The sequence below is a fragment of the Homarus americanus genome, unplaced genomic scaffold, assembly GCF_018991925.1.
Source record: "Homarus americanus isolate GMGI-L3 unplaced genomic scaffold, GMGI_Hamer_2.0 scaffold54095, whole genome shotgun sequence".
Taxonomy (NCBI): domain Eukaryota; kingdom Metazoa; phylum Arthropoda; class Malacostraca; order Decapoda; family Nephropidae; genus Homarus; species Homarus americanus.
The window spans coordinates 608529-631329 of record NW_024742051.1 but is presented as its reverse complement, the minus strand read 5'-3'; the positions used below and the strand labels follow the sequence as shown (position 1 = coordinate 631329).

At 45.6% G+C, this 22801-nt stretch overlaps 1 protein-coding gene across 1 annotated transcript in view; it reads right to left on the bottom strand.

The window, feature by feature from the left end:
• The window catches only part of LOC121876472 (carboxy-terminal domain RNA polymerase II polypeptide A small phosphatase 1-like), a 46158-nt gene continuing 23357 nt past the window's right edge, over positions 1-22801 (bottom strand). Inside the window, exons 2-5 of the mRNA XM_042381573.1 lie at positions 8312-8562; positions 7497-7646; positions 5717-5902; positions 1-4489 (exon numbers count right to left, since the gene is read on the bottom strand). Of these exons, the coding sequence (XP_042237507.1) occupies positions 4169-4489; positions 5717-5902; positions 7497-7646; positions 8312-8562 (908 nt within the window). The 3' untranslated portion in view covers positions 1-4168. The remainder of the gene's footprint in view (positions 4490-5716; positions 5903-7496; positions 7647-8311; positions 8563-22801) is intronic.

The window sequence follows — 22801 nt, the reverse complement described above, 5'->3', positions numbered from 1 at the left end:
TTAATATTAAACAAGTTTATTTCCTTTACATGTAAACTTGTGTCTGAAGATGAAATATTAAATTTTTAAAAATCACTTTGTACAGTGAATTGTCAGAGAATTCATCAGTATAAAACATCTTGTGACCAAAGTACTTTCTATATGACATTGTTGTTGTTATTTGTTATTACAATAAGGCAAGAAACAAGGGAAACACCCTGCGATTTAATTTTGATCCCGGGTGATTGCGTTGAGGCTTGAGCTTAGACAATTTCGAGTTGTGAAACGAGGGGCGTCCGGTACGCGTCGAGGACTCGAGGAAGACGTCGTCGCTGCTGCCACGGTTAACAAGTTCTCGTGATGGCAAAATAAGACACCGATCATCCACACTCAAATAACCGAGGTACAGTATAACTCACAGATATACGGACACTTTTTACACAATACAGGAACAGTATTGAGATACGTGCGTTTTACTCACAGTCTTGTCACGTACTGGAATTCATACAAAATTTACACTAATGAGATACATCACGTACAAACTGTTTCTTGTGTAATGGTGGTGGTAGGACATGCAGATGATGGTTAAAGCTACTGTACAATGTATTGATGAGTTTACGTCGTCACACCTTCTAACAACAGTCACGCGCTCGGCAGACTACGGCCGAGGACGTGAAGGCGGGGACGGCACCGCCGAGTGAGATTTCGGAGTAACATTTTCAAAATAATGAATTAAGAAAACGTAATGCCCAAAATGCCACGAGACGCGACGGCCCGGACAGTCACGCACTCGGCAAACTACGTCCAAGAACGTGAAGGCGGGCGCGGCACAACCGTGTGAGATTTCTGGGAACCATTTTCTGTAAATTATACTCAGAAAATGCGACTCGTGGAAATACCACCAGAGGTAACCACCCGCTGCCCCCGTTCCAAAACTCGAATTTCAATTTGACCGTCACTTTAAGCAGACGTTGTTTTAAACTCTGCAGTCAACTTTAAACATTTTGATTGTTTAACCAAACTTCAAATACAATCTCTTATATCCTCAATAAATGCTTTGTAACACATTTAATAAAAGTGCTCCTTTACAACAGCTAACAAATAATATAAAATACATACCGCCATTTCAACTGCCATAAAAGGAGCTACGCAGAGAAGCACACGCTTCCACTATTTCCCACACATATTATTAAAGATATTATTATCATTCATATATAATCTAATCTCTAAAGAATCCATTTCAGTAAAAAACATAGTGTAGTGTTTAACATTAACAATAATAAGGCCACTGTACTGTACATATTGAGAACAAAGAATTCCTACACTTTAGGGAGCAGACACCTCAGCCAGATAATGTACACGGTAAGGCCTGCAACTGAGTACTGTACTTGAGTCTATGTACACAAGAGCGTCGCGTACATTCCCTCCTCCCATCAGCCCAGACCATCACGGGAGAACACCTACCATGTATAAAACTGCTCTACACATAAACCACCTACAATATACTTAGGTAAATTAACAAACTTTCTTTTCTGGTACATGAATAATCTTCCAACTTTCTTGATATAAAACAAATAAATCTTTACTTCTCCTAATAGCTAGATATAATTGTATGAGCATTACATAAAGGTGTAAATTCTACCAAGTATTGTAATTAAACATAACTAAACAAACTAACAATTAATTATTAATGTGTACAGATGATGATTGCTATATACCGCACTGTACTGCACTACCGCCGCGACTCAACGCCGCGGCCGAGAGTCAGAGCTACGTCTAATAAGAGAGGTTTAGCGCGTCGTTGAATAATTGACAATAATTAGGCAACGAGGGGGGGGGTAGGTGTTGACCGTGGGTTTAGGGCTGTTGGTCTGGACAGAGATTATTATGTTGTAATATCTGGGGTCAGGGCAGGCAGGACACTCGCACGAGGTCAGCAGATCACGGTGCGCGTCGTGATGAGGGGAGGTAAGATCAGAGGAACAGAGTTGAGTTTTGTGGAACTTCGTAACTCGCACTAATTACCGGATAGCGTCAGACTCGTTTGTATCGGTTTAATGAGCCGTCTACCTCGTGTTCGCTTTATGCGAGCTGAACTCGAGACGCATCGCCTTGGGTTAGGAAACGTCGCGCACGGCACCGCCACTTGTCACTCTCCTGTGTTTGTGGTTCGCCGGGAAGCTCAGACCGGCCACGCAACCGTCGATGGAGGGAATGAAAGATTATGACCCGCAACATTCACATTTACCTCTCGACCGTGAGATCCTTAATAAGATTCAACTTTGACATAAAACACAACAATTGAGAATTTTAAAGCATCCAATCATTCACTACATTTCTACATACACCAAACGGCGACACAATAATATTCGACTCCGACTTAAAACGACACGAGCGACAGTTTCGATTCGTCAACATCTTTAAAAACCTCCCTAAGGGACACTCCGAGTCTTCCTTCCATCCCCAGGGTGTTGAAGACCCCGGGGTGAGCCTCCTACAGTCACTCCTCCCAGTCACAGGTTTTGCCCACTATCACAGTTACACTTAAAGCACCAATGCATCTCCCACACTTATAAAATCTAGCAACACTACCGTCTACACTACACGCTGTAGAGATAACGTGCGACGGGCTATAACGTTACATGATATAACTGCTACGTCCGCGGGAGGGCACGACAAAAACCGTAAAATTGAAAAAAGATCTTGAACGATAATTCTCTATACAGATACTGGAAAATTTCAGAGCCCCAAGTGATAGTTCTCACATATATATATATATTTATATTTATATAATAAAATTAATAAAAAATAAAATAAAAAATTGTAGAATAATATATATATTTTTTGGCTATACCTATATAACAAGATTATGGACAACGGGAGGAGACAGTCATTCAATAAAAAAAGGCCATGTTAGCTATTGGACGTTTGTTTTGGAAGCTGACGTACACGTGACCTGCTGCCTTCCACACCTAGTTTTGTAAGGGTTGTGATGACACTGCCTAGTTCCTGGTGTGGCAGTGTCTGTCTTAACGATGACACTACCTAGTTCCTGGTACAGCAGAGTCTGCCTTAACAATGACACCGCCTAGTTCCTGGTGTGGCAATATCTCTTAACAAACAAACAAACCAACCAACCATACAGGCTACCCGCCCAGTCCCACTTAAAAAAAAAAAAAAAGAATAAATAAAAGAAAAATAAAGAATAAAAACATTAGTAGCCCCAATCACCCTACTTACCCCAGCATCAACGGTGTGACAGCTACTCTAACAGAATAACAGACAAACTAAGCAAGGATGGAGGTTAGGCATTACTTGGGGGGGGGGGGAATATCCTAGAATGAATATCAAAACAATCGGCAGTAGAATATCCACCGTCGACAATGGTGATTGGAAATAATAATAATAATAAAAACATGGGAAAACTCGGCATTGGCACACAAAATCTGTTTTGTTCAGTAAAGCACACAAACTATGCCTCTAAGTCTTAGGTAAAAATCATTAAAATTATTCAGCTGCATAACATCATACAGTTTAAGAGTACGGTTATGACTGCTATAATATACAGCATTCCATGATATGATGACACCGAGTGGGAGTCTCATCTTGGCACTTGTCTGATAAACTCCTGCTGGCCACAACGCACAGCAACGCAACACGAGGAAGTCTTCGGGGTCACGTACTGGCCGCGTCAAATTCTCGTGTCCGATAGAATAGGAGGGCCGTCGTGGATAGGTACGCTCTGGTGGAGGACGCGGATTGTCTGTGCCGCCGGCCGTTGCCTGATCGCTGGTTCGCCCTATGAGGTCGCCCCGCCGGGGACTCCGGTCCTTGCGGTTCGCTTACGTCCCCGACTAGTTCCAGACCCGACTGGCCGTTCTGACCGCCCGTCGGTAGGTCATCCCCAAGGATTGGGTATTTGACCGCAACAGGAGTGGCGGCTAGGCCAGCTATGGATCAGTCCCGGCAACCGATGCGCTGTGGAGTCCCCAAGCCCCGAGTGCCCTGGCCAGTTCGAAGGAGGCCAGTCTGGAGGGTGGGGGGCTGGGGAAACGGATAAGTGGGCAGTGGTTGCGGAGGTGGCCGAGGGGGTCAGGAGGGTGGGGGCCGGCAGGAGCGTAGAGAGAATTCACTTTACTGGCGTGACGGTTTCCTCCAGCGTGTCCTGCCCCGTGGGTGTTCCCCTCCCTCATGACGGCCCGTCCTTGGTCTCCTCGTAATCTTTCTGGTACGGCTGCTGTTGCTGCTGTGGTTCGTGTGGCTGCTGCTGCTGCTGTGAAATTAGCGGTGGCGGCGACTGCTGGACTTGCGTCATGGGTCCCTGGGTTATTTGTGGAAGAACTTGGCTTCCCTGTTGCTGCTGTTGGGGAGGCGTCTGAGAGTTTAGAGGATTGTTGCAGTTCCTCAGCACACTGTACACATTGTCCACCTTACTCAAGGTTTCCAGGAAGGGAACGAGGTCCATGAGCTCTGAGTCACTCATGTCATCAAACCACGATGATACAGGAACCTGGAAGATAAATTTGACGATAATATGAGCAGCACATGTTATTTTTCTCAACTCTATCAATGGCGCGCGTCAAGAACGACAAAATCACATTCTCCTTTCAACCATAGATGTATTCTACCCTTGTTTTACTATCCATAATAAGATCCTGAACCTATTTATGCATTATTTCACACAAGCCAGCCATTATTGTGGGTGGAGATGGTTGAGGAATAAGTCAGTGACGGTGAGATCTGGGGAAGAAACAGATCCATCAGGAATGACTCTAGAAATTATTTATCAACACTTCAAAGGCGGCCATCATTGGTGGAAGTTAACTGTAGGGACGGTGGAGTTGGCGATCAGCAGTGGAGGTTAGCTGTAGAGACGGCGGTCATCATCCGTTACATTTGGCATCCCTTGCATTCCACTTCCTGCACAGGTGTGACGGGCGGGATGGGAAATCCTCAGCCGGCAGTTATGGGTTACGGGAGGGGCTAGGTAACGTCAACAAACACAACTGAGGGAGACTACTGAGAGACAAACTGGGATTGCTGAGACATATACTGACAAGTACAGAAGAAAGAGTAGTGAGAAAAGCATGGGAGAGAACAATAGAGAATATGAAGAGAGACAGGGAGGCAGGAGAAGAAGAAATGAGAGAGAAAGAAAGAGAGATATAAACAGAGAGAGAGAGAGAGAGAGACACAGAGAGAGATCCAACACGTGTACAGAAAGAACTCCCACGTGCCCGACTCCACAACAATATGGGATTAACAAGAGACAGACAGATAGATAGACAGACGATTACTGCAATATACACATGACAAACAATACGCACACACACGTTACAAAACAATCGATCTCTTACACATATTTTGTTTTAAGAGCCTGCCAGTATGGGCTGCCAAGACTCCGACACACATCATGCAACGTACCTCATATCTTGTTTGTGGTGTAAGTGAGTGGACAACATGGACTGAGATGTGTCTTTATTTCTTCCCAGATTCAATGTTCACTGGGGGGACGTACTGACACAGACACACACGTCCCAGCCATTCTTTATGCAATACAAGCAGCAGGACACATCTATACAAACACACACACACACACTCCACCTTTTTCTCTATAAAACACAAACAGCAACTGGACACATATATACAAACAAACACACACATTCCACCTTTTCTAAATAAAACACAAACATCGACAACACACACACACACCAAGACACTCGGGCGGGCAACTCACAGCATTGTCAGGATGGAAGATGTACGACGCAGGTGAATTATCCATGATTACAACTTTATGAAGGTCGCGACCCAAACGACTTAGGTCCTTGACGTAATTGCCTCGGTGGAAGACGCAGGACTCCCGGAAGAGCCGCGCTCGGAACACCCCCCACTTGTCCAGGAGATTGGCCACTGGATCAGCATACTGGAAAAACAAACCCGAAACATTCATTGTGATATTTGAAGCTTGGATACATGTCCTCTTTCCCAGGTTATACATGATACAAGGTGTCTTAAATGTATAAAGACACTTACTCTTTCCCAGGTTATATATAATACATATAGGGTGTCTCAGTGTGGTTTAACTGGGATGGGACAGGTGGGGTGGGGATGGGACAGGTGGGGTGGGGATGGGACAGGTGGGTGGGGTGGGGATGGGACAGGTGGGTGGGGTGGGGATGGGACAGGAGGGGGTGGGGTGGGGATGGGACAGGAGGGGGTGGGGATGGGACAGGAGGGTGGGGTGGGATGGGACAGGAGGGAGGAGGGGTGGGGTGGGGATGGGACAGGTGGGTGGGGGATGGGACAGGAGGGTGGGGTGGGGGGATGTGGGTAAGGGCAGGTGGGTGGAGGATGGGGACAGATTGGGGATGGGACAGGTGGGTAAAGGATGGGGGATGGGACAGGTGGGTGGGGGTGGGTTAATACTCTGGTCATCCAGACGCTAAACAGTGAATAGCCTTTAGTGTAGATGCTATTCAAACAGACAAACACTTATACACATACACAATCTATATTATGAACACACAAAGACACATGATAAGGTAGGTATTTTAATGAGTAGAACTCCAGAATGTGAGAGGGGAAGCTGTGTGTGTGTGTGTGTGTGTGTGTGTGTGTGTGTGTGTGTGTGTTGTCATTTCTGTAGAGCTGGGTGGTGTGTGTGTGTGTGTTCTGGTTTTATGTATGTCTGTGTGTGTGAGAGTGTGTGTGTGTGTGTGTGTGTGTGTGTGTGTGTGTGTGTGTGTGTGTGTGTGTGTGTGTGTGTGTGTGTGTGTGTGTGTGTGTCGTTTTGTAGAGCTGGGTGGTGTGTGTGTTTCTGGTTTATGTGTATGTCTGTGTGTGTGTGTGTGTGTGTGTGTGTCGTTTCTGTAGACCTGGGTGGTGTGTGTGTGTGTGTGTGTGTTTCTGGTTTTATGTATGTCTGTGTGTGTGAGAGAGTGTGTGTGTGCATTTATTATAGACACACAACACAAGGAGCCAATATCTTTTCTAAACATATATCTTACTTCTATTTGTTTACTGCACTAAGATAATATTCTCCACAGTTGCTATTTATACAAGTACAAGTGTTTAATAGCTAACAGGGCCAACACCACACACTAGCAGTCTCTAAGGGGCCATTATCTCTGAACACTCACGAAGGAAAACACTAATTATTATTATCATTATTTTATCAACGTCTTCCTATGGGTTTCTTTGAAGGAATTTCCTGAAACATATTGCTAGGATGGTACTTGTTTTAACGGCATTCTTTGCTTGTTTGTTTGTTTGGTGAGTTACTGATGTCATTGTTAAGATTCTCTCTCTCTCTCTGAATCACTCGTAAGTTAACACCTGGAGTTTTAATCACCCTCTTTCATTGAGGAGGGCGATTAAAAAGTACACAGACACACACCACCCAGCTCTACACAAATGACAGACTAATAACAATACACTATAAAGCTGTACTGTTGTGTTATGTGGTGCTGCAGTGGCTGTATGATGCTGTAGTGTTATATGGTGCTGTAGTGGCTCACCTTGGCTAGACTTGCTGTGAAGAGGACACACTCATACAGCTCTCCCATCTTTTGTAAAAAGTCATCCACAAAAGGTCGTTTTAAAACATACACTTGGTGAATCGTCCCGTCTATTTCAACAGGAACTATGAAGTCGGCATTACTAATTGGCTGAAAGACACAATTAACAATGGTCAGTTATGCTGTCGTTAGTGCGGGTGATAACCGGGGCATAATTGAAAGCTTTGTGAGTTTACCAACGTGAAAAGTTTACCTATAAGAAAAGTTTACTGGTGAAAAAAGTTTACTCGTGAAGAAATATTCCAAGACGAAAAGTTTATCAACGCAAAAGTTTACAAATAAGTTTACTGATAAAAAATACTGCTGATATGAAAAGTTCACAAGTAAGAAAAGTTTACTGACATAAAATTTTGCTGATGAAAATATTCCCAAGATTAAAAACTTATTAACATGAAAAGGCAATTGATATGAAGTGTTAAAAAAAAAAAAATTACATTGTCAAAATAAATAATATACCCCTTAAATAAAATCAACAAAATACAGCAATTAAATAAAAGCAGTAAGAATAAGTACTGTAAATAATAACAAAATAAAAATAGAAGTCAACAAAATAATTATAATAAAACTAATACAATAAATAAAATGATTATAATAAACAAAACAAATAAAATGAAGTCTAATAAAGTAAAGGTATAAAATAAAAGTAAAAACTATAAAACAAAAGTAAAACAAAAGTAAAAAGTGTAAAAGTATAACAATAATAATAAAAAATCAATAAAAAAAAACAATAAATAAAAACAGCAACGGATTCCCACCTTGAAGGATGAGTGAACGAGGGTCTCATCCAAGTCGATAACCATACACTTCTTGTGCATGTCTCGGTGGCTGACGGAGGGCAGAAGGTGTCGCTGGGGTCCCGTAGGGGGTGGGAGGTGGGTGTATGGGGGTACATCCTCCGAGACACACACCCCGTTTGCTGCCCCGCCCGAGTCATTCTCCCCCGACACACAACAGCAGAAGAGGGTGCGGAAAATGCTTCTCTTGGGCTTCTTACCATTCTGACTCCCTGTAAATAACAAGAATGGTATTAATATCACATTCTATAACAACAACATTCAATACAACTTACAATAACAACAATAATACAGGATTCAATAACATCATCAATACCACAACCTCTTTCCTTCCTCTATCCTACAACACTCCACCATCCTCTATCCTACATCCTCTCCCTTCCCACCCCTACAACCTCCCCACATCCTCCTATCCCGACACCTCTATACCACAATCTCCCCACTCCCCTATCCTACAACCTACCTCCTATTCCCCACCTCTCTATCCCACAACCTCTCTCCTCCCTCTATCCCACAACCTCCCCCACCCCATCTAACCACAACCCCCGAACCCCCTTATCCTATAACCTCCCTCCTTCTATCCCACATCTTCCTCCCAATATACCCATCCTCCATACTATCCCCCCCACACCCCCTCTCTATCCCCCATCCCCACAACCTTGGCCAAAGCTCTCGAATACAACACTAACGTAAACACAAGGATAATTAATTTAAGTTTCCCAGTATACCTGCTTAAATTCACCTCTTTTTGACCACCTACCAACCTAGATTCTGTGCCCGTGTGTGTGTGTGTGTGTGTGTGTGTGTGTGTGTGTGTGTGTGTACCTACCTAGATTCTGTGACCGTGTGTGTACCTACCTAGATGCCGTCTGTGTGTGTGTGTAAGTTGAGAAGGACGTAAGCAAGTATGCGTGGAGGATATTTCTATTTGTTTTCTTAGCACTTTACTATGTGGCTTCATATATATTCTCCTTCTCGACCATAACATTCTAGGTTAGGTCACATCTCTATCTCTCTCTCTCTCTCTCTCTTCTTTCATTCATTATACTCTCTCTCTCTCACTCCGTTCACTATACTCTCTCTCCCTCCTCTATACCCCTATCTCGCCCTTCCTTCACTATGCCCCTTCTCTCTCCCTTCCTCCCTCCACTATGCCCCTTCTCTCTCCCTTCCTCCCTCCACTATGCTCCCTTCCTCCCTCCACTATGCCCCTCTCCCTCCACTATGCCCCTTCAGCCAGCATAATATATACAGTAGAGAAAATTACAGCTAAAATGGGTAGACTTATATAGAATGAATGGATATAGAATGAATGGATGGTGTGAGGGAGCTATGAAAGGACTGGCGTGGACTGCTGGGGGCTGGGGGCTGGGGGACTGCTGGGGGTGGAGGAGGGGTTGGGGGGGGTATGGGGGGGATGGGGGAGGGCTAATGATGACGGTTCTATGGAGTGGAGGATTGGATGACAGATGGACTATTTGGATTGGTGGAAATGTGTGGGAACGGAGGGAGGGAGGGAGGAGGAGGCATGAGGCCGGGGGGTCATGAGGCCGGGCAGGGGAGGGAGGGGCATGAGGCCGGGCAGGGAGGAAGGGGCATGAGGCCGGGTAGGAGGGAGGGGCATGGGGCCGGGTAGGGGAGGAAGGGGCATGAGGCCGGGCAGGAGGAAGGGGGGCATGAGGCCGGGCAGGAGGAAGGGGCATGAGGCCGGGCAGGGAGGGAGGGGCATGAGGCCGGGCAGGGGAGGGGGGAGGCCGGGCAGGAGGAGGGCATGAGGCCGGGCGGGCGGGCAGGAGGGAGGGGCATGAGGCCGGGGGGTGGAGGCCGGGCAGGGAGGGGAGGAGCCGGGCAGGAGGAAGGGGCATGAGGCCGGGCAGGGAGGAAGGCATGAGGCCGGGCAGGGGAGGAAGGGGCATGAGGCCGGGCAGGGGGAGGGGCATGAGGCGGGCAGGAGGGAGGGGCATGGGAGGCCGGGCAGGAGGGAGGGGCATGAGGCCGGGCAGGGGAGGGGAGGCCGGGCAGGGAGGGGGCATGGAGGCCGGGCAGGAGGAGGCAAGGAGGCAGGGGGGCATGAGGCCGGGCAGGGAGGAAGGAGCATGAGGCCGGGCAGGGGAGGGAGGCATGAGGCCGGGCAGGGAGGAAGAGACATAAGGCCGGGCAGGGATGGGCAGTGAGGTGGAGTCAAACAAGGGAGGCTTTATATCTCACCAGTGCTTAGCCAGTGCCTCCACCCCGCCCCCCACTACTACCACCACCTACCACTATCACCACCACAACTATCAACCACCACTACCACCACAACTATCAACCACCACTACCACCACCACAACTATCACCTACCACCACCACTAGCAACCAGGGGCTTAGTGCACCCACACTAACCCTTCAACAGCGCCCCCCCTGGTGATGAGTGGGTCGAGGAGGAGGGAGGGAGAAGAGGGAGGGAGTAGATAGAGGAGAGAAGAGTAAAAGGAGAGAATTATAATCAAACCATAATAAACAAACACACACACAAATATACACACACAAACACACACACAAACACAAATACACACACACACACATTAAATCAATATGAAGTCAGGTTAGGTTATGTGATTCAGTTAAGTAGATGAAATAAAACAGACGAGATTTACTCAAGTAGGAGAGGTCAAATGAGGTCATGTGAGGCAGCAGTCAATTATAGTGATGACACACACACACACACACAAAGGTGCCTCCTACAACATAATCCCCAAAGCCTGTGTTGGGGCTTCACTTTTTTGCACACACACACACACACACACACACACACACCACTTGACCTCATCAACTCATGTAGTGTAAGTTAGGTTATGTTGCATTAAGGTTAGGTTAGGGATAGGATAGGTTAGGTTAGGTTTAGGATAGGATAGGTTAGGTTGTATTAAGGATAGTATAGGTTGGAGTTAGGTTTCATTAAGGTTAGATTAGTATAGGTTAGGTTGGTTAGGTTAGGTTGCATTAGGATTAGATTAGGTTAGGTTTGGTCTGTTTAGTTAATCATCAGGTGAAGTAAGCTGGGGTGGCTAATCTTCAGGTGATGAGTTAAATAGTTAAACACATGGCCAGATATCACTGACCTCCCAGCAACTCATGTGGGGTATGAGGGGGGGGGGAGGCAGATAAGAGGAGGAAAGGGTAAGAGGAGGAGGGAAGAGGGAAGGATGGGTCGGAGATGGGGAATAAAAGAGGAAGAGGAGGAGGAAGGGGAAGAGGAGGGGAGAGAGGAGGAAGAAGAGAGGAGGAGGGGAGGAGGGGAAGAGGAGGGGGAGGAGGGCAGAGAGGAGGAAGAAGAGAGGAGGAGGGGGAGGAGGGGAAGAGGAGGGGAGAGAGGGAGGGGAGGGAGAGGAGGGGGGGGGGGAGAGGAGGGGAGAGGAGGGGGGACCACCTTTGACATTCAAGTGTTTCAAAAGAATGTGGCTTGAAATCCCCGGGCCGATGTTGGTCATACTTGTAAAATGCCAACTTAAAGTGACAGTATGGATAGGATGGGTGAAGAATGGTAGGTTAGGTGATGATTTATCCTTTAGGGTAGGGTAAGGGTAGGGTAAGGGTAGGGTAAGGGTAGGGTAGGGTAGGGTAGGGTAGCTTTGGCTATGTTAGGCTCAGTTGGTGATGAACAGCATACAGGGTAATAATAAGCTTAAGTCTATAAACGACACAACAACAATAGAAAACAAATGACAAACGCACTCAACATGTAGTCGAATACAGAGCAATAAGAGACTTAATTCTATAAACGACATAACAGTAACGATATCAGTAAAGGTAACGATAACAGAAAACAAAAGACAAACGCTTCAACATGACGTCGGCCGGTGACGTCATTTCCCGCCAACTGATTGTAAACAAACCCAAAGCGAGAACTCCAGCTTGGATGCGTTTATGTTGACTTGACTACTATACACACACTGGGTTCACTATTGCGCTCAACATGTTTATATGAGTAATAATGTGTATTAATACTAAAACTTATATTATCTTTTTATTATATAACTCGGTGTAAAATTTTATGTATAATTTATGGTTTATTTTAAATTCCTTCGTATAGAGACCAAAGGAGTTTAAAATACAATATTCAAGGATTTTAATCTTATGTAAGTTAATTATTTTACACACACACACGATGGAACCTGGACTACCCCCTCACAACAAGTTTTACTTTCACAAACTCACTCCATCACACACTTGTTCTCGGGCACACACACACACACACACGTTACAACACCAGTCAAGTTCCCCAGACACAACCGGAAATAGATCAGTTTTCTGATCTCAAGTGAGAAAAACTCTCGTAAGAACTTTTGAGAATCCATCTTTGTGTGGTAGCTTAAGTGAGTCAGTTAGATACGTTCTCACATCACCAGTTAGGAGGAAAAATCACTAAGACTCTTTAAGAATTCGGAGGGAGTAGACTGAGCCCTGGTAGCCTAGTGAGTAGTGATGATAGAGAACAGCTGGTCTGGTCTCCCCTCCCTTCCTCCCCCCCCCACCTACCTCCCTCCCTCCCTACTTTCCTTCCTTCATTCCCACCCTCTTCCCTTCCTTCCCTCCCTTCTTCCTTCCCTACTTTCCTTCCTTCATTCCCACCCCCCCCTCCCTTCCTTTCCACCCTCCTCCCCTCCCTCCTTCCCAAATACCTGTCCTACTGCCTATACATGTTATTTATCGTGTACAAAAACCAGCGCCTTTCAACCATCTTCTAATATAGCCGATCAACTCAGACCCAAAGCCCCTACCTGTAAACCCGAACCCAAGCCCGAAAAACCGAATCCAAACTCATTAATCCGAACCCAAGCCCATAAAACCGAACCCAAACGCATAAAACCGAAACCCAAACCGAAAAACCGAAACCCAAACCGAAAAACCGAAACCAAACCTATAAAACCGAGCCCGAACCCGGAAATTCGAACCCCGAACCCCTTGGGCAGATAATAGAAGCAATATATCTACGTGATTGAACCTTGTACTTAAAATAACTTATGAATTAATGAGGTCTTAATAAAACTACAAAATTACCTAAAAAAACTACAAAAGATCATAATTAAGACCGTGATTAAATTAGCGGCCGGTGTATAGTTTCCAAATTTATTACAAGCCCCAATAAAAGGGACGCTAGTTAATTAATAATAGGTAATTAGTTAATGAGTATGCAAATGAGATGTGTCAGGGTGGAAGTATTTATAATTACCTATCGGCGTTAATGAGATATGCTAATTAGTTAAGAATACAGGTGATTTATTTCCGTACAGGTAATAACAGGGAAGTATGGTTATTAATGGCTTCTTAATTACCTTCACTTAAATATTGATAGGTTAATTAGATTCACAGGTAGATGACGTAATAGGCAGGTGGAGCCCAAGAGGAAGATGTACCATGTGGGTATTGATGTGGGCATTGATGTGGGCATTGATGTGGGTATTGGCGTGGGTATTGGTGTGGGTGATATGCTAATTAGTTTATGAGTTTGTTAAGTAATACGTAGGGAGGTGAGGGAGGGAGGGAAACCTAGGTAGGTACAGTAAGACGGAAGGAAGGAAGGAAGGAAGGAAGGAAGGAAGGAAGGAAGGAAGGAAGGAAGGAAGGAAGGAAGGAAGGAAGTAGGTGGGTTAGGTTAGGTAGCTATGGGTATGGCTCGTGTCAAAGTGGGCAGAGAGAGAGAGAGAGAGAGAGAGAGAGAGAGAGAGTATGGGGGCAGCATTGGGGTATGGATGGGGTGCTGAAGCTAGAATGGCATCCATGAGGAGAGCTAAATATAAGACAGCTAACTTGGCACCCTCCACCTAAGACGCCAGCCACACACACATACATACATACATACACACACACACACACACACACACACACACATACGGTTATTTTTCTATACATGTTTGTGATATAATTAAGCTGTCGTTTTATGTAGGGTTGTGTCTAAGATCAAGCTGGGAGTATTAATATGTTTAAACTAAGCTTACTACACCTCCAACACCCCTCGGAAGCTTAGACATACACCCTCTCTCTCTCTCTCCTTCTCTTAAATCAAGCTGGGAGTATTAATCTGTTTGAACTAAGCTTACTACTCCTCCAACACCCCTCTGAAGCTTAGACATGCACCCCCTCTCTCTCCTCCTCCGTCCCTCTCCTTCTTCTTCCTCCCTCCTTCCTCTTCCTCATCTTCCTTCCTTCCTCTTCCTTGTGTCGTCATGAAATAAATCTCTATTCTAATGCTTAAAATAACACTTGATAATTCTTAACTATAGTACAATGTTGTAAGTCTGTCTCTCTCTCTCTCTCTCTCTCTCTCTCTCTCTCTCTCTCTCTCTCTCTCACACCATGACGCAATAGTTTCTAAGGGCCAAAGATGTCAGGGTTGTTGCGAGAGAGAGAGAGAGAGAGAGAGACCACACCAACATAACAACTACACTATTCACACTGCTACCACCACTACCACCATTCCTACCCTATCACCTTCAGCCTTACACTACTACCACCATCCCTATACCCTACCACCATCAGCCGTACACTATTAACATCCCTACCCTACCACAACTACCACCATCCCTACACTACCAGCACCACCTCCAGGTATGTCCACCATACTAGGATAGGAAGGAAGGAAGGAAGGAAGGAAAGGAAAGGAAAGGAAGGAAGGAAGGAAGGAAGGAAGGAAGGAAGGAAGGGAGGGAGGGAAGGAAGGAAGGAAGGAAGGAAGGAAGGAAGGGAAGGAAGGGAAGGAAGGAAGGAAGGAAGGGAAGGAAGGGAAGGGAAGGGAAGGGAAGGAAGGAAGGAAGGAAGGAAGGAAGGAAGGAAGGAAGGAAGGAAGGGCGTCTCCGTCTACCCGAGGTCTGGTAGTAGCTGTGGAGGGTTACAAGAATTTTGGCAGAATGTACGCCTATGCGGGCCTTGGCGTCTCCTGATTGGTCGGCTTCCCATCAAGATGGCAGTCAGTTCAAATCGAACGTGGAGGAACTGAGGATCGAATCGGCGACTCTTGGTTCAGGAGGCGAGTGTTGTAGATGTATAGCCACTAGCCAGACTATGACCAATCAGGAGACGACGTGCCCAGGAAGGGGTGGATTGTGCCGTATCCATGGGGGCGGTTACCTTGGCAACAGTGAGGGTTGTATCGTACACACACACACAATAATATACAAATATTGCCACACAAACAAACTGTAGAGGAGAGAGAGAGAGAGAGAGAGAGAGAGAGAGAGAGAGAGAGAGAGAGAGATCCAATACCCCCTCCAAATACCATAACCTAACCATCACTTTACAACCTCGTACACAAAGCAACAATTGGGTCACGTTGCAGTGCTAGAACCATGTTGCAAGGCTGACCACACATGTTGCACACTAATAATAGTTACCGATCTATTAAAATAATTATATTGAAATTTGTGAGAGTTTGAGGTGTTTAAGTCTTTAGTAACACCTGAAGATTAGTCCCCCTCCTCACCTGATGATTAGCCGCCTCAACTCTGACCTGACCAACCTAACCCTAACCTGACCAAACACTAACCTGACCTAACACTAACCTGACCTAAGACTAACCTGACCTAACACTAACGTAACCTAACACTAACCTGACCTAACACTAACCTAACCTAACCTGACCTAACACTAACCTAACCTAACACTAACCTGACCTAACACTAACCTGACCTAACACTAACCTAACCTGACCTAACACTAACCTAACCAACATATTAAGAGAATTACTTTACCTTAACTAACCTAACACTAACCACCCCCCCCAGGTAGCCTTAAGGTGATCCATCTTCAGGTGAAATAAACCAAGGTCGTTAATTTGCAGTTAAGTCGTGTAGGACAGGTACGTGTGTGTGTGTGGTTTCCTTCACCCCTCTCATCACTCATGATCCCCTCACGGCACCACCCACCCACTCATTCCTCTCATGACCCCACTCGCCCCCCCCTCATTCCTCTCATGGCCCCTCTCGCCCCCCCCTCATTCCTCTCATGGCCCCTCTCGCCCCCCCTCATGTCCCCACCCACCATTCCTCCCATGGCCCCACTCCCCCCTCATTCCTCCCTGGCCCACTCGCCCCTCATGTCCCCCACCCACCATTCCTCTCATGCCCCTCTGCCCCCCCCATGTCCCCACCCACTCATTCCTCTATGGCCCCACTCACCCCCCCCTCACTGGTCCCCTCTCCTCATGGCCCCCGCCCCTCTCATGTCCCCACCCACCATTCCTCCTCATGGCCCCCTGCCCCCTCATGTCCCCACCCACTCATTCTCCTCTGGCCCCACTGCCTCCCCATGTCCCCACCACTCATTCCTCTCATGGTCTCCACTCGCCCCCTCATGTCCCCACCCACTCACTCTTCCTGGGCCTCACTGCCCCTCACGGCACCATCCACCCCTCTCATGTCCTCACCCACTCACTCCTCTCAGGGCCCCACTCAGGGCCTCTCCACCACCGCCAACCTCTTCACGTTAACTCAAGGGTAAATAGCAAGGTTCGCTCTTCCCGTTTTCTATAACTCAAATTAATTGATATATTTATTCTTGTTTTAAATACTTAGTAAACTTAAATAAATCGATACTTCTTCATACACACATACTGTACATACACACATACTGTACATACACACATACTGTACATACACACATACTGTACATACACACATACTGTACATACATACATACTGTACATACATACATACCTTAGTCGTTTTCACATACACACATTTAATTACCTCTGACACAGACAAATACACACGAACCTCTGAATGAGACACACAGACACACACACACACACACACACACACACACACACCCAGACATACAGAGTTTATGTATACCTATGAGTCATACATACATGAATCAAACACCCATGAAGTCAAACATCACCATACAGGAGTGACAGAGAGGTGTGTGTGTGTGTGTGTTGGTAGTAGAGTTAGAGAGAGAGAGAGAGAGAGAGAGAGAGAGAGAGAGAGTGAAAGTTGTGTGTGGGGCAGACCGAGTAACACCGGTGAAGGATGTTTGGGGTCAGCCTACCTGCCTAGCCTGCCGGACCTACCTGTCTGACCTGCTTGTTTACCTAATCTAACACACACACAAACACACGTACCATCAGTAAAGTGTGGTTGTAGTAATAAGGTGGTGGTGATGATAATAGTGGTAGTGGGAGGATGGCGTGAGGTGTGAAGGATGGGTGTGGTGTGAAGGATGGGGTGTGGTGTGAAGGGATGGGGTGTGGTGAAGGATGGGGTGGGGCAGAATAGGGTGGGGTGGGCAGGGTGGGAGGGGGAGTGTGAAGGGGCAGGAGGAGGTGGTGGGCAGTCCTTCCCTCAAACACAGCCAAAACAGACACCCCCCACGAGCTGACACACACACACACACACACACACACACACACACACACACACACACACCCATTAACATTGTCATCATCATTTCTTTCCCTTCGTGTTGGATAATTTCCCCTCAAAACAAGGATAATTTCCCCCACAAAACTAGGATAATTTCCCCTCAAAACAAGGATAATTCCCAAAACAAGGATAATTTCCCCCCAAAACAAGGATAATTTCCCTCAAACAAGGAGATTTCCCCTCAAAACAAGGATAATTTCCCCCCAAAACAGGGATAATTGTCCGTCCAAATCATCTCAGAGAAGGAAACTTGCCAAGCTTCCTTAACGGGTTCTGAGAAGGTCTTGTGCAGAGCCAAGTGGACAAAGTGTTCCTTCCTTTGACGCAATGACACTTGTTTAACCCCTTGGAGTCCTGGGGGTTAAATCAAAGGGTTAAAGTAGTCCTCAAGGGGTTAAACCATCATCCACAAAGGATTAGAACATAAGTCCTTGAAGGGTTAAATCATCAACACCAAAGGGTCAAATCATCGTACTCAAAGGGTTAAAACATCATCATCAAAGGGTTAAACCATCATCCATAAAGTGTTAAACCATCGTCCATAAAGGGTTAAAACATCATCACCAAAGGGTTACACCATCATCCATAAAGTGTTAAACCATCGTCCATAAAGGGTTAAAACATCATCACCAAAGGGTTACACCATCATCCATAAAGTGTTAAACCATCGTCCATAAAGGGTTAAAACATCATCATCAAAGGGTTACACCATCATCCATAAAGTGTTAAACCATCGTCCATAAAGGGTTAAAACATCATCATCAAAGGGTTACACCATCATCCATAAAGTGTTAAACCATCGTCCATAAAGGGTTAAAACATCATCATCAAAGGGTTACACCATCATCCATAAAGGGTTAAGCCCTTGGAGGGTTAAACCATCATTCCTAACTCTTACAACATCTCTCTCCCTCTGTGTCATTCTTGGCCTACACCTGGCTCCCCTCCCCTCACCTCTCACCACACCACCCCTCACTACCCTCACCTTTCACTACCCCTCACCCGATGTCTCCAGTCTCCTCAAGTGAACATAACTTTTCTTAGTCAGTTCCTTCAACTTTCTTCACAACACTTCTAGGAACACACCACCACCACCGTCACCACCACCACCACCGTCACCACCACCACCACCGTCACCACCACCACCACCATTATTTATCAACATATCACACATAAACAAGCGAGCCTTCCCTTGTTATAACATTTACAACTCTAACAACCTTACTATCGGATTCCCTAATAACCTAACCCAACTTAACCTAATCTAACCAAAACCTACCCTAACCCAACCTAATCTAAACCTAAGCTTCCCAATCTGGTAACCTAACCTAACCAATCTAGTTCTTACAAGGAGTCAACATGCTTCTTGACACTCTGAGGTCAAGACAACCTTTAGAGCCAAAGAAGTCAAGGAAATAAATATTTTTTCCCTCTTCTTCCCTTTCTTCCCCATCTTCTTTCTCCCTTCTTTTCCTTCCTCTTTCTGCCTCCTCTCCCCTTCTTCCCTCTCCTCCCCCTTCTTTCCCCTCTCCTCACCCCTTCCTTCCTCACTTCTTCCCTCTTCTCCCCTTCTTCCCTCTCCTCTCCCCCTTCTTCCCTCTCCACTCCCCCTTCTTCCCACTCCTCTCCCCCTTCTTCCCTCTCTTCTCCCCCTTCTTTCCTCCCTTCTCTACACAGCTGAGGGAGGTAACTCACAGCATCAAGCCCTGAGAGATTCTGAGAACACCTTGTATACGGTCTCGTCTCTGAGAATCCCTTGAATTTATGATGAGCTGAGATGAACCTTAAGCTGAGACTGACCTTGAGCTGAGATGGAACTTGAGCTAAGATGAAACTTGAGCTGAGATAAGACTTAAGCTGAGATGAAACTTAAGCTTGAAATGAAACTTGAGCTGAGACAAAATGGGACTTTTTCCTTTATTTACACCATTAAGTCCAGTTGGCCTTGACAGATTCAGCAAGACGCTAATTAAGAGTTCTCTAAAGTCCAGCTGGGGCGACCACTGAATATTTTAATCCACACACACACACACACACACACACACAGGTTCTCGACTCGACACCACCTGACACCTGAACGACCTCATTTCTACGACCTTCCCACCTGTACGACCTTCTCACGTGTACGACCTGCCCACGTGTACGACCTGCCCACGTGTACGACCTCCTCACCTGTGCTACATCGAGCCCTTTAAACCCCGTAGATAACAGAGATAACAATTTCATCCCCCTCTGCTGATAACACGCTCTCACTCACCAACCCTGAGATAACGCCCCCCCCCCTCACTCCCATAACCTAACCTAACCAAATCTAACTTAAACTAACCAAACATAACCTAACATAACCTAACCTAACCAAATCTAACTTAACCTAACCAAACATAACCAAACAAAACCAAACCCTCTCGTCTCTCGCTTGTTTGAGGCAAATTTTTCCTCTTAACTTTCTGACTTAATAACTTAAAAGCCTCGTAAGGTAATTTTATTTCCTCCTAATTGGTAAGGTTAGGTTAGGTTATGGAAGGTTAGGTTAGGTTATGGAAGGTTAGGTTAGGTTATGGAAGGTTAGGTTAGATGATAAAAAAGATAACATTTCTCACCTACGTCACGAAAGAAGATAACATCTCACACACAGAGTTAACCCCCCCCCCCACACGAATAAGGTATAGAGACAATGAATAAATTGGGAATAGAGGATTAGGTTAGGTGTCTGTGTGTGTGGGGTGAAGGGGGGGCAATTTTACGGTCAAATAGCAAGATAATTAGTTAAGTTGATGATACAAGTATTGTTAGGTTAGGTTACATGGATGGGACACATAATTAAGACAAAGACACCTGTACCTTATGGTCTAAATTACAGGTGTGTCATCTCCCCCCTTGACAGCCGCGTCACACCTCACCTGGGGTTACTATGACAACAGCTGAGTACACACACAAGCTCATACCATCACCTGTTGTGTATGTGTGTGTGTGTGTGTGTGTACGTCTTTTTTTTTTCATTCGCCTCTTACATTACGGGATTCTCTCTGGCTAGGATAGGTTAGGTGTGTATGTATGTGTGCCTGTGTACGTGTGTATGTTTGTGAATACTAACACCACAGGTCAAGCGAACGTTCGTCTGGCGTACCTCCCTTGTCACTGGTCGAGTATTTATATCATACCAAAATCATATCAACTACATTGGTCATATTTCCCACCAAGTGTTTAAAGGGTTAAACCAAAAACCTTAAACCATTAAACTCAATGGCGGTTTAAGTTGTCAGTTAATGAGATACAGACAGACAGACAGATAGATAGATAAACAGGAAGGCAGAGACAGATAAACAGACAGTAAGGCTGACAGACAGTTAAGCTAGACAACCATATTTCATTGGTAAGGGAATAACAATAATAATAATAATAATAATAATAATAATAATAATAATATAGGTGGCTTTGCTTCCAGACCCCCCCCCTCTTCTTCCCCTTCCTCCTCTTCCCTCTTCTCTTCCTCCTCCTAACCTCCCCTGACCTTTCATCTCAAGTCATACACACATATATACACACACTCACATACGTACACACACACACACCCACCCACCTTGTCACACACACACAAGCAGTCCTCGTCTTTCCCAGAATATCAGTTAGTCAGCTGATGCACAAAACAGCTGTTACCTCCATGATCGTGTATATGTGTGTGTGTGTGTGGAGAGGAGTGTTGGGGGAGTGTTAGAGGGTGTTGGGGGAGTGTTAGAGGGTGTTGGAGGAGTGTTGGGGGGTGTTGAAGGAGTGTTGGAGGGGTCTTGGAGGAGTGTTGGGGGTGTTGGAGAGGGGGTGTTGGAGGAGTGTTGGGGGTGTTGAAGGTGTGTTGGAGGGGTCTTGGAGGAGTGTTGGGGGTGTTGGAGGGGTGTTAGGGGGTGTTGGAGGGGTGTTAGGGGAGTGTTGGAGGATGCTGGTGGTGGTTGTTTACTGTTGTTGTTGTTATCATTATTATTATTATTATTATCATCATTATTATTATAATTATTATCATCATTATTTTTACATCACTTTTGTTAATTTTAAGACATCTTGTTATTGTTGTTATTATTATTTACTATTATCATTCGTGTATTTATTATCATTTATCATCTATACTTCATCCTCTCTCTTCCACCTTCTCTCTCCTTCTCTCTCTAGGAGGCTAGTTTATTGGGCACCCCCTTACATCCTGTGCAAGGTGAAGCGCAGAAGCGTTTACAGCGCCCATCTGGGACGCATGCTAAGTTCATGCTTGCCTTTATGACTCTCTACAACATACAAACCCTCGCCTCCTGACCTTAACCCTTGACCTCTGATGACCTAAAGCTGAGAGAGAGAGAGAGAGAGAGAGAGAGAGAGAGAGACTCATCCCAGCCAGTCCTCCCACACACCAGCTGTCGGTCATCACTTCAGAATACGTCTACACACACTCACACACACACACGCGCGCGCGAGCATTAAGGTAGCAGAGTCTTGACAGCACCATCTTTTGAATTCACTTACACACATTTTGAAGTCACCCACAACCGAAGTTATTGTTGCTTTGACTTACCTGTTCAGCCTCTTGATTTCCTAACAAGGCTTCTTAATTCGCCCATTACATTTGAATTCACTGTTTTTTTACTTCAGTTTAAACTTTTCCATTTACCTTTTGGCTTCATTATTTAGCTTTTGACTTCCACATTTACCCTATGACTTCATTACTTACCCTTTGACTTCATCATATACGTTTTGACTTCACCATTCACCTTTTGACTTCCCCATTTACTTTTTGACCTCATTATTTACATTTTGACTTCATCGTTTACATTTGACTTCCCCAATTACATTTTGACGTCCCCATTTAACTATTAACACATAGCTTCTTGGACTTCCCCATCACCCACCTTAGGAAAACCCACTCAGTTATATACGCCGTGTGTGTGTGTGTGTGTGTGTGTGTGTGTGTGTTTTCTTGGCGGCCGAAGCAGTATTTTGGTCGATAAATTTGAGGTGTCGTGGTTATGTACACACACACATGTACACTTAACTCTTACACACACACATG